The following is an 18,862-nucleotide window of genomic DNA, read 5'->3' as shown; positions in this document are numbered from 1 at the left end:
AGGCTAATTATGACTAAACCAAAGTGCTGATTCCTTCCCTTTCCTATGTGTTTGATAAAATTTGGGTTTGTCTGGAGAGAACAGGGAAGTACAGACAAGGTCATTCACCTTCAGCTGCTGAAAGAGCTCAAAGGAAGAACCTGAACTGTACTTTCTGCCTCTGGAAAAGAATGCAAATGGTTAACTGGTGACAGGATTCCACAATATGAGTTTAGGAAAGCTCATAATCCCCAGGTTTCCAAAAGGGCTGCCACATTAAAATGCAGTGGTAAAGGAACAGATCATTCTTTAAGGCCACACTGGCAGCTGAAGTGATTGTCACAGCAGTGTCCCCAACTTTTCCTTAAAATGGTTCTAACAACATGCCTCAGCCTTTGCCGAGTTAACTTGCAGTTAGCACGTGTGAGGCTGAGCTCAAAGTTATTTTAGGAGCCAACTGGAAAGGAGATTCAGCCTTTTTAAAAATGGAATTGTTTTCTCTGGTTTAAGACTGTTTCCATGGAGAGACCACAGCATATGAACATCTTTAGGCCAAGTGCTTTGCTGCGGGCTTATCTGAATGGAAGCACCACAGGAGGAAGGATAACTGAGGCCAGTTGTTTAAAATTCATGGGCCTCCTCCTATACTTAACTCAGGAGCAATTTATTTTCATTATTTTGATCTGTTAAGCATTTAAAAGTTAAACAGTGCTATACACACCTTCTCTTAAGCGACATTTATTAATATAATATTTACTCAGGGTAGAATAAACTTAGTGGCAACAATGTCATGCTGTTGGGTGAGGGTGACAAAGTGGCAGGAAAATCACACTGTAGATTAATGTAAAGGGATGCATGAGGGGAAGAAACATCCATCCTAAATTCACATACAAAACAGTGGGCTCTGAACAGAGTATTGCCTCTTGGGAGAAGCATTCTTCTGAGTTATAATGAATAGGTCTATTAAAAAGGCAGTTTACTCTTCACTAAAGGAAAATAAAGCCAACAGAGTGGTGGCAGTTACTGGAAACAGGGATGTTGTTATCCTACTTTATAAACCCTGCGTGAATATTGTCTCTGATTGGGATCTCAGTCTAGCTTCTCTCCTTACAACTTCCCCTCCCAGTACAGACAACAAAAAGTACACAGAAGGCAATAATAAACCATGAAAGGAGTAGAATATCTGCTCTTGGAGGCAGAACTAAGAGTTTATACAGTTCAAAAAGTAAATATACTGGATATGCTGTGTGCTCTTGCATGCCTCTGTAAGGCAAACCCAAAATTCAACCTTTCCCCTCAAAAAATGTTAATTGGAATTTGGCAGAAACAAGTTTTGGGATCTAGGAGCTAATGTTTAAACTTGACAGACTGACAAAGATTTACCTAAGTCTTGAGAACATTTTCAGAGCTTAAAAATGCAGTTTCCCTCCAGTGTGCTCACCCCATCACATTAATTGCAGGTTTAATCTGTGTTTCACACAGTCCAATAATTCATGTTCAGGCTCCAGCTCTCAGGAATGTGGGTAGGAATGCCATGGGCCTTTTCCAGTCAGGAATGTTATGGGATGCAGCCCATTTGTGGTGGCAAAGCCAAACTAGGGCAGTCAGCACAGAACTTAGCACAATTCAGTGTAAATGTTTCAGTTCCATGGTCACATCTCAGGAAAATTAGGGTCAAACCAGTCGGATATAGTTCCAGTTTTTGCTAATGGAAAATGATCACCTGAACTACCTTAAAATCCAGTATAAGAGCCCTCCCTTGTTTATTGCATGGAGTTGTTTGTTCTGTGGCCGGGCCAGGAGGACACCTGCACACTTCTCCCAGGACAGAAGGGTCATTAAAAACCTGACTGGAAGAAGGACAGGAAGAAAATTTCCTCTGGCAAGTCAGGATGTTGCCACTTGCTCTGGCTTTGCTACTCATGATAAATGTGAGTGTCAGGCTCTCGGAGCTGAGTCCCAGATCAGACAAGCTGATCCTCGGAAGACAATGGTTGAGTCTAAGAACATTTTCTGTAGCTAAAGAAATTCCATTTAATAGCAGAACATTTACCTTTGACATCAGTACCTCTGTGTACACGAGAGGAACAATTTACCCTGACATTTTCCACAGCAATACTCTGTTCCATTACAAATGCATCATGTTCTTTCCATTCTTATGCATGAAGAATAATGACCTTAAAAGTAACATTTCAATTTACAGGAAATTTTAACTAGCACAATCACCATCCCCAAAGGAATATGATATTGAAATACTCTTCTCTTGAACTTTGCCAAACACAGTGAGATATCAACACAAATAACAAACCTTTCACTGATTTAACGCACTGATACTGTGGTGAGGTATTTTTGCAAGGAAAGGTTAATTTGCTCCTCTCTGCACAAATAATATTGATAATTAACAGACAGTCCATATTCACTCACTCAAACCAAATTTCCTGAGATGAACAGGGATACAAAGAAGCAAAATTACCAGATTTTGCCCGGGTTCTTTGACCTGCATTTCTTGGACTAATGAGAAAGCATCTCATTAAAATGCAAACGAGCAGCCCACGTGAAAGGAATTCCAGCCTACCAATTGCCTTTGTAATTTCCTGTATTATGACAAACATTTCTAAACACAGGCAGACATTTTCTAACCACTAACTGCAGATTTTCAGATTTTTTTAGGTCAAGATCCCTGGTTTACTATCAGTATACACTATGATATGTATATATAGGAACCCTTTTCTTTTCCTATAGAACAGAAACCAGCTCTGCAGCAAACATGGGTTAATGAAACAAGGACACTGATGAGCCACAGAAGTCCTGTCAGCCACAACTCTGTAAACAAAATATGTCAGCAGAAGGAAAATGGAAATGTTCATGTATTTTCCTTCTTGAAATTCAGGATCTGATTCTGCTGTTTGATTGCATCTCTGGGGATAAACTCAAAAACCAGACAGGCTTGCTTTGTCATGTTTCTCCTCTGGAGAATTTTGAAAAAGAACCTATTTGCACCAGTGAAGGTTGAAAAAATCTGAATCAACAGTGACACGCTCAGCTGGTTCCTCCCTCCAAGACAAGTGAAACAAGAGGATTTGTATTTTTTATCCAACTGAAGCCATTGCCCCCAATGGATTTTACACATTCACAAATATATTTATGATGCCTCATTAGCCTGGCATGATGAATAAACTCCATCAATCAACATTTATTTTACTAGATTTAACTGCTATTACTCTTGAGTTGAAAAGGAAATGAAGAAAAATGTAGGCTTGTAGGAGCTGTTCGCCCAAGGGCTTTGTTAAGGATGAAGGAAAAAAAAAGTAATGGAATCATTTAGGTTGGAAAAGACTTTAAAGATTAAGTCCAACTGTTCCCCAGCACTGCCAAGGCCACCACTAACCCATGTCCCCAAGTGTCACATCCACATTGCTTTTAAATCCCTCCAGGGACAGTGACTCAGCCACTTCCCTGGGCGGCCTGTGCCAGTGCTTGATAACCCTTCTGTTTTGTTTTTCTGTTTTTATCAGGGAACAAGAATTACTCATCTGCTGTAATTATTCTTGTTAACAGCCATATCTTCCAGCAGGGTGAGGGCAGAAGGTGCACTGCTCCTCACAATAAGAACCTCCAAAGTTAATGGGAGCTGCATCAAGAGAGCTGAAAGTGATGAGCTTCTGCTCACTTGGCAAGGAACTGAGATGTCAGGAATTGGTGACATTGTTGTGGCTCTTCATGTGCCACTGTCAGTACCACGTAAATCACCAGCAGAAGTGCCAGTGGTGTGAAATTTTAGATGAGCACTGACTGGGGAAGGGGAGCAGGAACGCTGAGCTAACCCCTGGTACTGCAGCTGGCAGAAATTGTGCTGAGATTTAGCAGAGGACTTGGGTTTCAGGAGTGAAACCACAGCCTCAATCAGCCCTAAATTAACATATATTTCTTTCCAGAGCCTGTGCATGCACATCTGTGTGTGTATGCCTTTAAAGATAAACCAGCAAGCAGACAGATGTTGATTCATGGAGAGTTAGAATTAAAATTGCCTCCTTGCTGATTACACCATTCAGCACGAGGCTGTTTTGTCCTATTTGATGTTACTTTTTCATTGCTGAATGCTACAACATTGTCTCATCTCCAGTGTCCTTTAACACCGTGTTCATAATGCCACAAAGGTACTAATTGACCAGAACATTCCAGTGTGTGTATTAAGACTTCCATCATGCAAAAATAACAACATAAATGGCTGGGTTTGCCTGTGCTATCTATCTGTAGATAGGTAGCTATAATCCCCAAATCTCTCTATATCCCAATCCCTCTGTCTTATCTCCACAACAATACTGAAAAAACCCACAACAAACCACGCTTACATTATGGCATATTGAAAGCTCAGCAGAATTTCATTAAATAGCTGCATTTGCTTTGTTTGAGATTACAAACACAGATCTCCCTCTTTCTAGCAATCCATAACCCAAGATATTTGGCACTCTATCAACAATTCCAGACTTGGAAGGATTATAGATGTGCTGACAGTTAAAGGGAGTTAGAGTTCCCTGCCTAAGACAGATAAGTAGCATGTACTCTTTGATAAGTCCTATCAGAGCCCCACTCTGACAGGAATTCCTCCACGATACCACTAAATCTTGCACCGTGAAGCTCATTAAAGGTGCTGCCATTTGTCCCACCAGAGCCTGAACTCCCCTGTCACCAGTAAATATATTCCATTTCTTTCCCCAATTACATACACACTGCTTTATATTCCAGATTCAGAATATATTCAAAGATCTGGGGGCGGGGGAGATGGAAGGCTTCTGCAAGAGCACACAGAGATCCAGCCCTGTGCTTAATCTGGTGAGCTGTAAGACAAAGCTGTCCGGTGGCTTTGTGTCAGAGGAATGAGCTGAGTAGTACAACACAAATTCCACCGTTTGTAAACATTTCATTCCCATCATTTGCACAGGGTTGCTCTGTTGAGATGAGGAGTTTCTGGAGAAACACTGCAGTTGGGGGGTTCAATCTCAGCTCTTTAGTTGCAGTGATTCCTCCCCCTGCCAGGTTTTTGCGTTATCATTACCCACACGCAGAGCACAAGGATCCCAGCCAGCTCCATTCAGGAGCAGCACATCTAAGTTGACTGAACATTTTTCTCCTACAGGAATACCACGATGATAGGTTCTGCAGAATGTGGTCAGACTTGTGCTCACTTCACTGGATGCTACACCATTACGAAATCCATTCTGAAATCTCTTCTTGCCTTCAATATAATTGGGAAAATTAACAGAGCTCCAGCAGCAAAAGCTTTGCTGTATGTGTAATGAAGATCTCGGATCAAACATCTCAACAGATTCTCTTAAAATAAGTGTATTATAATTGCCTAGATTATTACCTGCCAAAGCTCAGTGGGTGGGCTCTGAAGGCCTACGCTGTCAGGAATCCCAGGTTCTTAGAATCCTGTCATATCTGTCTGCATCCACCCCCTCAGTGTTTCCAGTTTCCCTTCTTCTGCTTCTGAAAGTAATTCCCTTGGTAGCTGTCACATTAAGATATTGGGATACAGCCTTCCCACTGCACTTTTGGATTCCAGCTGAACCTGACTGTCAACTTCACTAACAGAAAGTGAGTACAACCTCCTCCAGTGCCTTGAGATTAATTTGCCTTGAGCTAATGAAAGTCAATTTCTAATTTCAACCCTTAATTGTGATCAATAGGGCTTGAATGAAACTTATCCAGACAAACAGGGAGAGAACTGATAGGCAGAATCCATATCCAATGTGGCCATTTAGGATTACGCGCCAGCCAGATTGGATTCTTCAGGTTTTGGTATCTTTCAGGAACAGGGAAATGACAGCTCAGAGTTATCACAGGAGCAAATCTGGTGAAGTTGAAGAGCACAGTAAATGGATTTAGAGTCCCACAGATTATCACTGTTTTTTACATAAATGGACATTCCATAAGGTGCCTCATACACTTTATTGGGAGAGTCCTGTTCCTTGCTGGTGTTAAGGCCTAAATCTTGACCAAGCCATCACCTCTGACTCCTTACTCCCTCACATTTACTCTAAATCACCTTAGAGCATGGTCAGCTTATTTCAGTTCCTACGGCATTCCCTGAGACACAATGGAGAGGAAAACGTCACAATTCTCCTGCATTCTTAATTCAGAACAAAAAACCCACCACAAGACCTTGTACATACACACACCAACGCACCATTTAACCGATTCTATATTTTTAATAAGCTTCCAGTCAGGTTATTTTTAACTAAGAAAACTCATTTGATCTCACTGGTGGCTCATGGAAAAGCTTGTTGGCTACAGATAAAAGCTGTTACAGACAGGAGCAGGGCTGTGCATTTGTGTGCTTTTTTTCTTATTATTGAACACCACGCCCAATATTTTACAGAGATAAAATAATCAGAACGATATTTTCAAGCCTGATATCAAGGGCAACACTTCCCAAAGTGCTTTGTTTATGCTGCCATTTTTCGTGAACTTTCCTGGTTGTTCCTACCAGTGTTATGATGAGGGCAACGATTTTAGACACTTCAGTGTAAAATTTCCTTATCATGTCACTTCCCCTTGCTCTAAGTGAGACTGGCAGCTTGTATTTGCTACTCATACTCGCAGTAGTAGTCTCTCCTCTTTTCACAGATAGTACTACAGTGGTTTTATAACTACACACAGAAAGCAGCAGTAAAAGTGTCAGTAAAATTAATCAGCCTTGTATCTGTTTTAAAAATACTGCCTTATCATGCATGTATTTTGGTTTTTCTCAGATTATGGTTACAACAAATGAATAATAAACCTTTGCAAGCAAATACAGAGAGGCATCATCCTCATACAATTGAATGCATTCACACAACAGAGATGTGTAAACTATCTTTGGATCCAGGAGGTGGAAAAGAACAGATGAATCTGTGGAGAAGAATAATACTTGTGGAATGTTTTTTTTTACAGGATATGTTGGATATCCTGTAAAAGAAAAATGGAATTGGGGGAGTTACAAATATACTTAATATACTATATTATATAGAGTATATACTATATAAATATACTTAATACTGCAAATTCCTTATTTTGATATTAAGTCAACACATCATTCCACACTTCAGTTCTGCCAGCAACAAGCAGAGAACCAGATCCCTTACAAAGGAGGAAGAAGAAATCTAATAATTACCAACTCCTCTTAGATATCAGAAAGAACAAATAACCAATCCCATCCGAACTGGTGTGAGTTCATCAGCACCACATTCAGGGGTAACTTGCCATGTCAATGTCCTTCTGTTTGTTATGAGATTTCCAATATATGAGAAATTCTTATTTCCCATGTATAAAACAACAATAGGAACTGGTTGAGAGCGATAGATTTATCTTTTCAAGCTACTCCTGGAAATCTAAAAGCATCTATAGCTGCTTAGACCACAGAAACACTGAATGAACAAGACAATTTGGACCATCTGTTTACCTTGTCAGACTTCCTTTGCCACGGAAGAAACACTTAACTCTGGCAAAAGAGAATGGTGAAACTTAAGGAAGATGACAACTCCACAAATCCATAGTTACAATATTTCAGCTGTTGCACTACAGCTACATCATTGACTAAGGAGTATGGTTGGGGAAAAGGTGCAGCTTTCCCCAAGGAATCAAACAATATCCAATTTTTCACCTTGCAGAGGGAGAAGTGCTGTAGTTTGTATCGATTTCAGCTGTCCAGCCTTTAACTGGAACTGATTGGGTGATTAGGTGCAATCAGTGTTTTACTGGGAGGTTTAAACAGCCTGTTAGGTGAGGAGCTGGCAGGTAACTGAAGTGATCATCCTGACAATTCCTTTTAATTGTCTGAGCTGATCCAACGTTTCAGGTCTAATTACTCTCACAATTTTATTTTTAAAATTATTTTCAATTGACACTGTGTCTATTACATTTTCTCATTCTGCCCCTTTCTTCTTGAAGTGTTAATTGGTGACTGCCATGTCTGTTGGAAAACAACCCCACTGACATTTCAGACTGTTCTTTTTTTAAGGCAAGTTTCCAAGCTCTTTGATTGCAGAGTAAAAGTCTAAAATGCTTCGAAGTACATTTTTCAGAAGCAAACCCAACACCAGAGTTTCTTCTCAATTATTTTAAATTTACATCAGTTGTATCATTTTGAGCTAAGTTGTGATACAGTGATTACTTAGTTTGGCAGCACTTTCTAACTCACCTTTTCTTTTGCACATTCTGGTTGTAGGAATTTTTAAGGCATTTTTAATGCCATTTTTATATGGGACTCTTCTAGAGTCTTGTCAAACAAGACTCCCAACTGGATTAGTATTTGTAGCAGCAGCACAATATAATTATCATTTAATTTATAACTACAGAAAGGCATGAAAACTTTATCATGGAACAGGAAGAGGGTGGGAAGAAAAGATCAAGAATTAAAAGGATTTTCTTAAGTGGAGAAGAATTTTTGAATGTTTACTTTTAAACCAAAACTGACTTGCTCTTTTCTTTTTTTTTCCCCCTATAAATTTTTCCAACCTCCTGCCCTGCTTTATGTATTTATCCTTCCTTTTTCCTAGAAAAGTAAAACAAATCATCTTCCTTAAAATAAAGGATAAATATAGAGTAAATTAATTAACTCAGTTCTGAGACATAAGGCTTTATGAAACTGGAGGATGTGTTAGTTTATTCTTGGATTTAAAAGCAGCAATTTTTGAGGGTCATATCCTGTGCCTTTTTATTTAGCCCAAACTTCCTTTGACATAACTTGGAAGTCCTTAACATGCAAACAATGCGGATTAACTTACACACACACTGTGTAGCTTGGCATTTTCCTGGAACTTCCCAGGTTTATTGTTGCTACCAGGATCACTACCAGGGTTTAACACCTCTGAATGTTTTCTGTTCTATCTGCCAGACAGCCACAGGCAAAAAGAACACTGTCATACCTCGTACACCACTGAAAGAAGACAGTTGAATTATTTTATCAGTCTTTCCAAAAAACCTTAGAGTGCAGCCTGAAAAGCATCTGGAGCTGGTAGCAGGATATTAATAGCAAACCCCATGAAAGCAAGAGCATGAGAAAGCACCAGATCCTTCTCCAAATTAAAATAACAGCAGAGCCCCGATACCTCACAGTGATGTCAAAGTACAAACACAGCCCTGGGTAACCAACTTCAGCTCAGGAACTTGGCCATGACAAAGAAATTGAGGAGTTTCTCTATTTTGCAAACCCCTTTCACAGACTGACAGTGATTCTCTAAGGAACGAATGGGTGGGTCAGGTTTGTGGTATTATTTAACTCTTTCTTCCTCTTTCTGTTTTATTATTTCACACTACCTTGATGAGCTGGCTTTCATATCTTTACAAACATAAAACAGACTTCCTCAAAGTGCTTTCCTTTTTCTTTCTGTACTTCCTCAACAGATGTTCTTTGTTATCTCTATTTCAGAAAACCAAAAAATAATACTGTCTCCACAAGGCGTAAATTCCAGATTTAATATTTTAGGGGTTTATTCCTGTTAAGATGCACAGACAGAGCATGGAAACAGGAATTGCACAACTTCATCAGTTTTCAGAGGACAATAAATTAAATTGAATAGTTTTTAATATATTAATGCAAAACCAGCTTTTTATTAAGTAAACCATATATTTTCTAATATATAAAAAATATATATTGTAATTGGTTTTTTAAAGCTATTTAATATAGAATTACATTAACAGAAATGGCAGAACAGCTTTTTAAAAGAATGATAACCTAAATATTTAGAGTTCATTGTGTTCTGCACTGAATTTTCAACTAGGATGAATTAAAGAAGTATTTTTCAGACTTACTGTATTCTACTCTATATACTCCCTGTTGACAAACCTTTCTACTTGCATCTCCCAAGACACAGGAAGAGTTTGTACAATTTGGGGGAGGAGAGAAATATTTTTAGGATATTTAGTAACTTTGTAGGATAAACTATTTTTTCTCTAATCCCCAGAGCCAGATTTAGAACTTTGTGGCTTGGCTCACATTTTTGGAGATGACTTTATTGCATGTCATGGACAGCATCAGCACTTAGGAAAACAATGTGAATGTGAATTGTGAGGCGCTAAACCAAAAGTATCTGAAAGCCAAAAATGCTTCTCTAAAATTAGTATACAATGTAATTAGTGAGATTTGAAGCATCCTGTATGATCACTTGGGTCATTCCCAATCAGCCAAACTGAGAGAGGTTGACAGCAATGAGGAAAGTTTAAAGCATTTCAAATTGGTTCTCAGCTGAGCAATGCACTGGGGAAGGGGAGCAGTTACTTAATGCAGGCTTGGCTCCTCTCCAGCCTGGACACACATCCCCAGAACCTGCAGCTGCATTTCCCACTCACCCCAGCGGGAATTGCACCAGTTTTACACAGTGATAACTCTCACTCTCTGTTTATATAGAAGATAATTATTTCCATTGATTTACACAGTTTGTACCACTGAGGTAAAAGGTTAAAAGCTCACACTTCTGTTTTATCAATGCTTATTTCTACTGGGAGCACTTTGACCAACAATTCATTTCAGCTTTGGATCAATTAATTTTCTGCTAAAACCTGGTACTTTGTATATTTTAGAATCTGATTTTTTTGGAGTGCCAAGAAGGGGAGACATGAAGTTCATGTTACACCAGGTAGATCCCTCACTCTCTGAGGAGCAAACTTCAGTGAGAAAGCAGAACTAAGAACAACCCAACACCCCCATGTTCTGCAAGCACGAAATGCATCTGTCCCAAACAGGACTGTTGCTCTAATCACCAGAAATATTGAGCTTCTGACTTCTCATTACCAAACATTTAGGTTTTTACCCAGCTTTTCAGAAGAAAGTGGTAATAAAAGAGCTGAGAGCATAAACTCTTTTTAGACAGGGATCTTTATAAAGAAATACATTAATTCAATCATATTTGCCTTAAACACAACAATGAGATGACAAACAGAATGACACCAGTTATAGGAAAAGTTTGGAAAAGTCTTAGTTTAAAATAAATGTCATGTTGTGTACTATTAGTTTATAACTTACTAAATTCCTACTTTTTATGCAGGTTGGAATTTTAGATAATTTATCACTGTTGTCAGCTGGCCCCAGAGGTTCCAATAGGAACTGAATGTTTCCCTGGATTTTCAGGTGATCTATTACAAACCAACAAACCAAACACCTGATTTTTAACATTTATTTTGTTGAGAAAAAGAAAACAACAAAAACGTGTTGAATTCTCAACTAGAGCATGGGGGTTTCAGCCTCGCAGAACTTTGAGTTAGGACTGAAAGGAACAGAATCATTCTGGCAGCTAATTAATCTAACATGCAGAGCACTGTGTTTGTAACACTAACGAGGAACAACTCACCATGTTCATTTCAGCTCTCTGAACCTCAGTAAGAAGGTCGTAGCCTGAGGTGAAAGGAACAGCCCTTGAGACAGTGCCAAGAAGTTAAAATGCCAAGGGCCTATTTTTACACGCTGCTTCTATTTTTAGTTACACCGTGATGGAAGTACAGAGCCTATGAAAAAATCATATTCTCAAATGAGAGAAAGTACTCAAATTCTTCACTGTAAATGAAGAGCAGGAGAAAATAAACTGGAAAAATTGATATGTACAATTTAACAGGCTTTACTGGATCATCAAAGGCCAGCAAAAACAGCTTCAAAATCATATCCTCTGAGAAAATGAAGGAGCTGCCCACAATTTTACCCAATTAATCAAACATTCCTTTTCTTGTAATTACAGTTTCCCACTTCAGGTTTGTGTGCACCCAAGCCCATTTCCCCATGATCAAAGTTTAGCAGCCCACTTTGTAATCCTGCTCCGCCACCAAAACCCATCCAGCTTCAGAGTGCACAGAGAGTTCAGAGCTGTGAGCAGCACCACAGCTTCAAATGCTACTTCAGTTACTCAATCATTACTTGCCCTCAGCTGTTTTCCATCCAATATAAACATAAACTGAGGTAATCCTCCAATCTGGTTAACTTGTTTAACTTCTGTATTAATTATAGAAGTACCCAAGGGCAGCTATTTCCCACGCACTCCTAATTTATGGCTCTGATGATTACTTCTTTATGAAATGTCTTATTAAAGGCGGGTAATGTTGTTTCTTCCTAATGAAGTACAAAGGCACGGCAGAAATGTTTCTGTAAAACAAGTCCACAGTCTGCAATCATTTTATCTAATCACTAGCGTGTTATAACAACAAAAATCTGGAATATTTGGTTAGTAATTGAGATTTCAGCCAAGCCAAACAGGAGGCATAAACTACAACACATAGCAATGACCATTTAGCGGTGTCATGGGTTTCTAACATGTCACACACGCATATTGTCCAGGATACATTTACTTTTATAATAATTTGCATTACACAATTGTGATTGCATTGCATAAGACAGTCTTGCAGCATGCTTCAAAGAACATCTAATGTTTTAAACTGCTAACTCCATTTCATGCCATTTCTCACGTCTTTCCTAGACAGCGAGAAGAAAAAAAAACAAAAACAAGTAGGCACCAAACAATGGGAAGAAAGAAAATGGTGTGGAACAGCCAGAGAATATTTCAGAGTATCAAATATAGTAATAAATAGTATTCTCATTACCTGTGTACTGCATGCTCTGTTGCTTTTGCTTTTAATGTGATCATGTAAGCAATTTAGCCAGACAACAAAAGTGAATGAGAGCAAACATCACCGACACAGCAGCCAAGGCAGTGAAACTTCTGCTCACATAATGCAAAGCAAACTAAAAATTTAACCTTCTAAAAGTTTAACCAGCGCATATGAAAAGAACAACAACTAAGTTCTTCAAAGAACAGGTGGAAAAATACTCTGCCACTGTTGAAGGCAATTACAATGAGGGATTTTAAGGATAAAATTGTTCTATGCAGAGTATTTTGTGCAAAAAAGAATTACCAAACAAACTCTCCAGAGGAATGAAGCTCATCACATCCAAAAGGTAGAGTCAAAAGCAGTTTCACACGATGGCCAATAAGATTTTAGTTTCAAAAGTGGTTGTGTAAGGTCCAAAAAAAGAATGTGTTAGCACAGATCTAATTGTTCAGTCAGTTCGTGCTCAAAAGCAAACAGCCTCACTTAGGAGGAGCAGAAACTGTGCAAATTGCTCTTGGGTCAAAAAAAATCTTGGTGTGAAAAGCTCCTAACAACATTAATTCCCTTTAATGTGTTGTACTACCAGCAACGTTCATTGAAATAAAAGCACTGGAATGAATATATTTCCATAATCTGTTCACCAAGAATGATTTTTTTAATGCTATATAAAGCAACTTCCAAGCATAGTCACCCTCATGCTTGAAAAACTCAGCATCCTTTTAATCATTAAGTAGAAAGTTTTGAAATGTCACCTTATATGTTAACCATTACGAAATGTAAATCTGCAATTTGGATAGCTCATTTGAGCTGATATTCCTTTTTTTAAAATGAGTATCAAAATATTTTATTTCCTTCAGTATTTTTAAAAGCGTGGGAGCACGAGCTGAATAGAAACAACAAGAAGAATCCCTCAATGTGTAGAGAATTAGTTGTGTTTTGAAATGTTTATTTCTAAACACCACCTCTTTTTATAATGATTTCCAGGCTAGAGGGGATGAAATGTGTCTGCCATGACATCACCAGCATCCAGCACACGGGTTCTTTTTGAGAGTGACAACGCACTAACAGCAATACTGAAGCTCTTGAGTTTCTGCACACACTCCTGTGGGATGATTTAGGATTTCTTTACAGAGAAACACTGGATTTCTAGCACCAAAATCCCTTGGGTCTGATGTCAGCATTCTCAGCCATACCCAGGCAGCTCAACAACCACCCTCTGGAAGGGATTCCTAATCATGGAGGGGCTCCTGTGAGATGTTAGCACAGCTACAACCTGGCAATGGGAAATCCCAGACTGGTTTGGGTTGGAAGGGACCTTAAAGCCCATCCAGTGCCACCCCTGCCATGGCAGGGACACCTTCCACTGTCCCAGGCTGCTCCAAGCCCCGTCCAACCTGGCCTGGGACACTTCCAGGGATCCAGGGGCAGCCACAGCTTCTCTGGGCAACCTGTGCCAGGGCCTCACCACCCTCACAGGGAACAATTTCTCCCTAATATCTAATCCAAACCAAGTTTAGACTAAATATTCCTAATATGGAGTCTAAATATTCCTAATATGGAGTCTAAATTGAATGTTCTCGATCCAATCTCATTAACCATAGAAAATGCCCCAACCAGGTGCACCCAATATCCACTCCTGCCATTCATTGTGGGCACAGGCCAACATTATCATTTATATTGTAAAACCTCACAAAAGATGATGAAAAAAGCACTATGTTAAAAAGGATGCAATGACTTTTTTGTTGGTCCCTGTGATTAATATTAGACATGGCAAGTAGTTAATTATATTTCTTAAAAGGGCTTTGAGATTGCAATCAATAGAATTGATTATAAAAGACAAATTACGAAGGAGTAAAATATCACAGCCTATTTAATATGATGCTAAGAAAGCCAATCCAGCACCATATATGAATTTCAACTTAAAGTGACAACAGCTTTCATATGATAGGGGTTAAGAGAGCAAGTTTAAAACATGTGTATCTGCTTTTTAAAGGGAGAGAATTCCATCTCTCCACTCAAGAGATGGAGACAGCAGGAAGAACAGTTTTCAAGAGCTTACTTTATAAATAAAAGGATTTCTGCTCATGGAAAATTACCATGAGAAGGTCTTCTTTAATTTAAAATTGCAATTTGAGGGGCAAAACCTCCATTCTCATTTAGTGCCCACATTTTACATAACTCCAGTGTTAAAAGGGTGAGCCTACATTGCCTTTCTTGATTTCTTTTTATAGTAAGACTGTGGGAAACCCATAACCAAAAAATGTTTTCTCTCTTTAAGAGAAAGGATCAATTAAAAAACTCACTTCAAATACTGCATTTTATTGGAATCTAAGTATTCTGTGAATGTTGCACAGCATTCTGTGAAGAAATCGAAAAGGGCAGTGCTTAGAAGTTTTTCTTTTCATGTTCCAAGTCAAAGCAAGATTTTTGCAGTCCTCAAAATAATCACGTTGTCATCAGGGACTTAGTTAAGCACTTAAGATGACAGAACAATAAATTTTAGTTTTATTTTACTTACCATCTTCTGCAAACTCAACACTGGAGAAGCAGGGCTACTTCCTAAGCTTGTTCAAATGAAATTGGAATTCCTAAGTGAACATTTGAAAGCAAAACTGTTGAACCACCAAAATCACTGTAAGTAAACCTGAACCTAGAAATGATACCAACTATGTCTATTCCCATCAAAGCTTGGGGGGAAAAAGAGAAAAAGAAAAGCAAGAAGAATATACAGTTGAATTTTAAAAAGTATTTCATTTGCACAGGAAAAAAAGCATAGCAGCAAGACAAATTTGTTCTTCCTGGTGACACAACTTGTAAGAGTCTGGCTGTGTCCTCTCTTGGCAAGCACAACTTTGCTGACTTGTTTTTCAGAGGTCTTGTCGAGAACCAGATTTTTAAATGCATCAGATTTAATAGAAGTATCAGGACGAAGAGAAGAGCGCATGATATGTAACTTTGATACATCGAGTTAGTAACTTCCTTTAAAATGAGTCAGAAATCAGGTCTGCTCCTGATTCAGCAGGAGCAAGTGATGAGGTCTCAGAGTTAAAGTTTTAAGGCCTTGGTATGTTTGTTTCTACAAAGAAACCATGTAAATTATGTATTTTTCTCTTGAATAGCATGGTATAGCTATAGCCTGAAAGCTCATTTTGTGGTTATCAGCCAAGGTTCCAAGGCAATCCCTTTTTAACTATTTTCTCCATCTAACGCACCTCCTATTGATGGGTTTCATCCTGTGGAGGGTCACTAAGAAAATACACAGTGCCCATTTTGTGGCATTTAGACAGATACAAAGATTACATTAATCTAATTTTCCAAGCATATGTTGCCTCTAGGAAAAAATAACAGGAACTGGAAACCTCAAAGGGGAACATGAGTCTTTTGGAAAAGGGCAGGAAAATCTCATAAATAAGAACTCTTTGATACTGATCTACACAGTGGCAGAAAACCATTATATTTTGTCATGATTAGCAATATGTTCTCATTTCTGAGATGGTCTTACTTTCCTCAAAAAGATCTAAAGCCCTGTGCTTAAAATAGCTGAAAAACAGCTGTTGGATTTTTCACAGCAATGGGTTTTATCCTCATGCTACATAGAATGCAAACCAGTCATTTGACTAATATATAGTTGCAGCAAACATGCCTTCAGAATAGTCTCTCCTGCTAATGACAAACCAAGGAAATATTCCCTTTTACATGAGTTTTAATCTGCTTTTTTTTTTTTTTTTTTTTTTTTTTTTTAACACTATCACAGCTGTTTGGCTCAAGAGCAGCTTTACTCATATGCATGAAGTTTCCCACCTCTGGAAGCATCTGACCAGTTGAACCCTTGGCTGTAAAGGGTGAAAACATTCTGCTTTTGCCTCTTTTATAGTCTTATCACATTTTAAGTTTCTCTGGCGACTGGAGAGTGAACTAAAAATACAGTACCTTACCTGAAGAATACTTTTGCATATTTGCACTTACCTCAGATTCCACCATCATTCAAGAAAAAGCTATTTCAGTTTAGCTCTGTCTTAGAAGTTGTTCAATTTGTCTTATAATAATATTAAATAGGAAACTATTTTCTTACAACATGATTCCCTGCTCCCCTAATTTTGAGGTGGACCTTGATTTTTGTCTAGAGAAGGAAGCCTGCATTGATTTCACCACAAACAAAGCCAAGGGATGCTTCATTCAGTGGCCATCCAAAGATTTATACTGAAGGCTGAAACGACCCAAAGAACCACAACCTGGCATGAGCTGTCTCTATAAAAAGAATCCTCTCAAAATGTCTTTTTTTATTTTTTGCTTATTAATTTCAGCCATGAATACGAGCTTCAGAAACTGGGGAATCTGGAGTATGGGGACAGGCAGAGACAAGGGATGGGGGAGGAATTCGAGTTCATTTCATAGGTATACTTCAAATAATACTTTCAAATAATCTGCTCCACGTCTAAAACTTTATTCCCACTAACGTGACTTTGGATTTCACAAGCCTGTTTAAAAATAACCCAACAAAACACGTCCTAAATAGGTAGAAGGGACTTGCCTCTCTGCTCTCTAACACATCCTATGAATGTGCTGCTGTATTCCAGAGACTTTCCAAAGGTGGCAGGGCGAGCATGTGTGAATAGGAGAGCTTTGTCCTCTGCAGCTATCATTGTGTTGTCCCTACCGTCCACAAACGCAGAGGGCAGATGAGAACTGGATAGAAACAGACCATGCAGTTGTAAAACCCGGTTCTTTTCTCTTTTTATTTATTTATTTCTGCGACTGAGTAACACCTCTCATTACAATTACCGGCTCAATGGCAGAAAAGCTCCCCGGTGTGCTGTGCAGATTTTCACAGCTTCATTTGTCTCCTCCTGTGGCATCAGTTTAAAAAGGTTCCTAAAGAATCGCCACTAACAACCGTTTCTATTTCGAGCCTTCAAAGCCGGAGCTGAGCACAATACAAGGCACTGGTAACTGATCTTTAGGTTTCAGTCCACAGACTTTCCACACTGGGAATAGATCCCATCTGTTTCCTCTTTATGCACCAGCCTTTAGAAAGCACAGATCTGGAAACTGCCTCCGTACAGAACCGAGTATAGCCGGCTTTCCCCAGCTGACGGCAGAAAAATCCCCATGATTATGGATAGCTCTCTCCCAAGGTTTTCTACTCCTCTTTTCTCCCGGCTCCGTGAATACACGGTGTGGTTTTCTCCATGTGCGGTGGTTTTTTGGAAGGGTGAGTGGGGTGAACCACCTCTCTTTTCTTGCCCCTTCTTTTCCATTCTTGGCAGAGGTTTCCCCATTTACAAACCTCACAGGGGGAACATTTCAATTTCAAGCCCCAGCACAATCAACCACAGGCAACCCCCCCCCTGCTTTGGCACCAGAGCGTGAGACATTTCCCCCACCGCTCTCCCTCTCCACCAAGCTGCTCTCCAGATGGATGCTCGTGGTTCTCCCTTGTCTCTTCCCTTCGCCTGTCCCGGCCAGAGGGAAGGAGAAAGCACCGAGCAGACGATTCTTTGGGGCAGGGGCAGCCGCACAGAGCAGAACGCTGTGACCCCGGGCTGCTCCGCACCACCGAAGTCCTGAACTCTTTTGCCTCGGGGATCCCTCCCTGTCCTCTCTTCCCTCCCTCAGCCCCATATTGGGGGGGTTCCCCTGAGCCCCACATTGGAGAGTCCCTCAGACCTACACTGGGGAGTCCCTCAGCCCCACACAGGAGGGTCCCCTCAGCCCCACACGCGGGGGTCCCTCAGCCCCGCGCCCTGCCCCGCTCCCCTCAGCCCGGCACTCACTACTTGTAGAGCTGCTGCAGGCAGAGGTCCAGGCACTCGCCTTCCACCTCCTCCTCCGTGATGTACTCCGAGAGCGGCCGGGGCAGCGAGGGCAGCGGCGGGGGCGGCGGCGGCGGGGCGGGCGGCTGAGGGTCGCCGGCGTCGCCCTCGCTCTCGCGTCCTTCTCCCTCCTCCGCCTCGGCGGCCGCTCCCGCTTCTGCCTCTGCCCCGGGCTCCTCGTCAGCGTCGCCCGCGGCCGAAGCCGCGGGCGAGGGGGCCGCCGGCTCCGACTCGGGCTCCGGCTCGGGCTCCGGCTCTGCCCCGAAGGGCCCGCGGAACTCGCCCAGGAACAGCTCGAGGAAGCGGCGGTAGGTCTTCTCCTCCGCGCTGCCGCCGCCGCCGCTGCCCGAGCCGCCCGCAGCCATCGCTTCGCATTCCCGGCCGCCCGCCGGCGGATCAGCACTGCACCCGCAGAGAGCTCCCTGCCCGCCGCCGCCGCCGCCTCCTCCTCCTCCTCCTCCTCCCTCCCGCCCGCCGCCTGCGCGCGCGCTCCC

The 18,862-nt window shown here is 40.7% G+C and overlaps 1 protein-coding gene across 1 annotated transcript in view; it reads right to left on the bottom strand.

Annotated features, from left to right (window-relative positions):
* The window catches only part of PPM1E (protein phosphatase, Mg2+/Mn2+ dependent 1E), a 60,697-nt gene extending 41,868 nt beyond the window's left edge, over positions 1–18,829 (bottom strand). Inside the window, exon 1 of the mRNA XM_042026377.1 lies at positions 18,330–18,829. Within this exon, the coding sequence (XP_041882311.1) occupies positions 18,330–18,733 (404 nt within the window). The 5' untranslated portion in view covers positions 18,734–18,829. The remainder of the gene's footprint in view (positions 1–18,329) is intronic.
* Between the last annotated feature and the right edge of the window lie 33 nt (positions 18,830–18,862).

This window comes from Corvus kubaryi, unplaced genomic scaffold (genome assembly GCF_017639235.1).
Source record: "Corvus kubaryi isolate FWS band 111438036 unplaced genomic scaffold, C.kubaryi_AGA036_p1.0 37284, whole genome shotgun sequence".
NCBI classification, from domain to species: Eukaryota; Metazoa; Chordata; class Aves; order Passeriformes; family Corvidae; genus Corvus; species Corvus kubaryi.
This window is presented reverse-complemented; position numbering and strand designations above follow the sequence as displayed.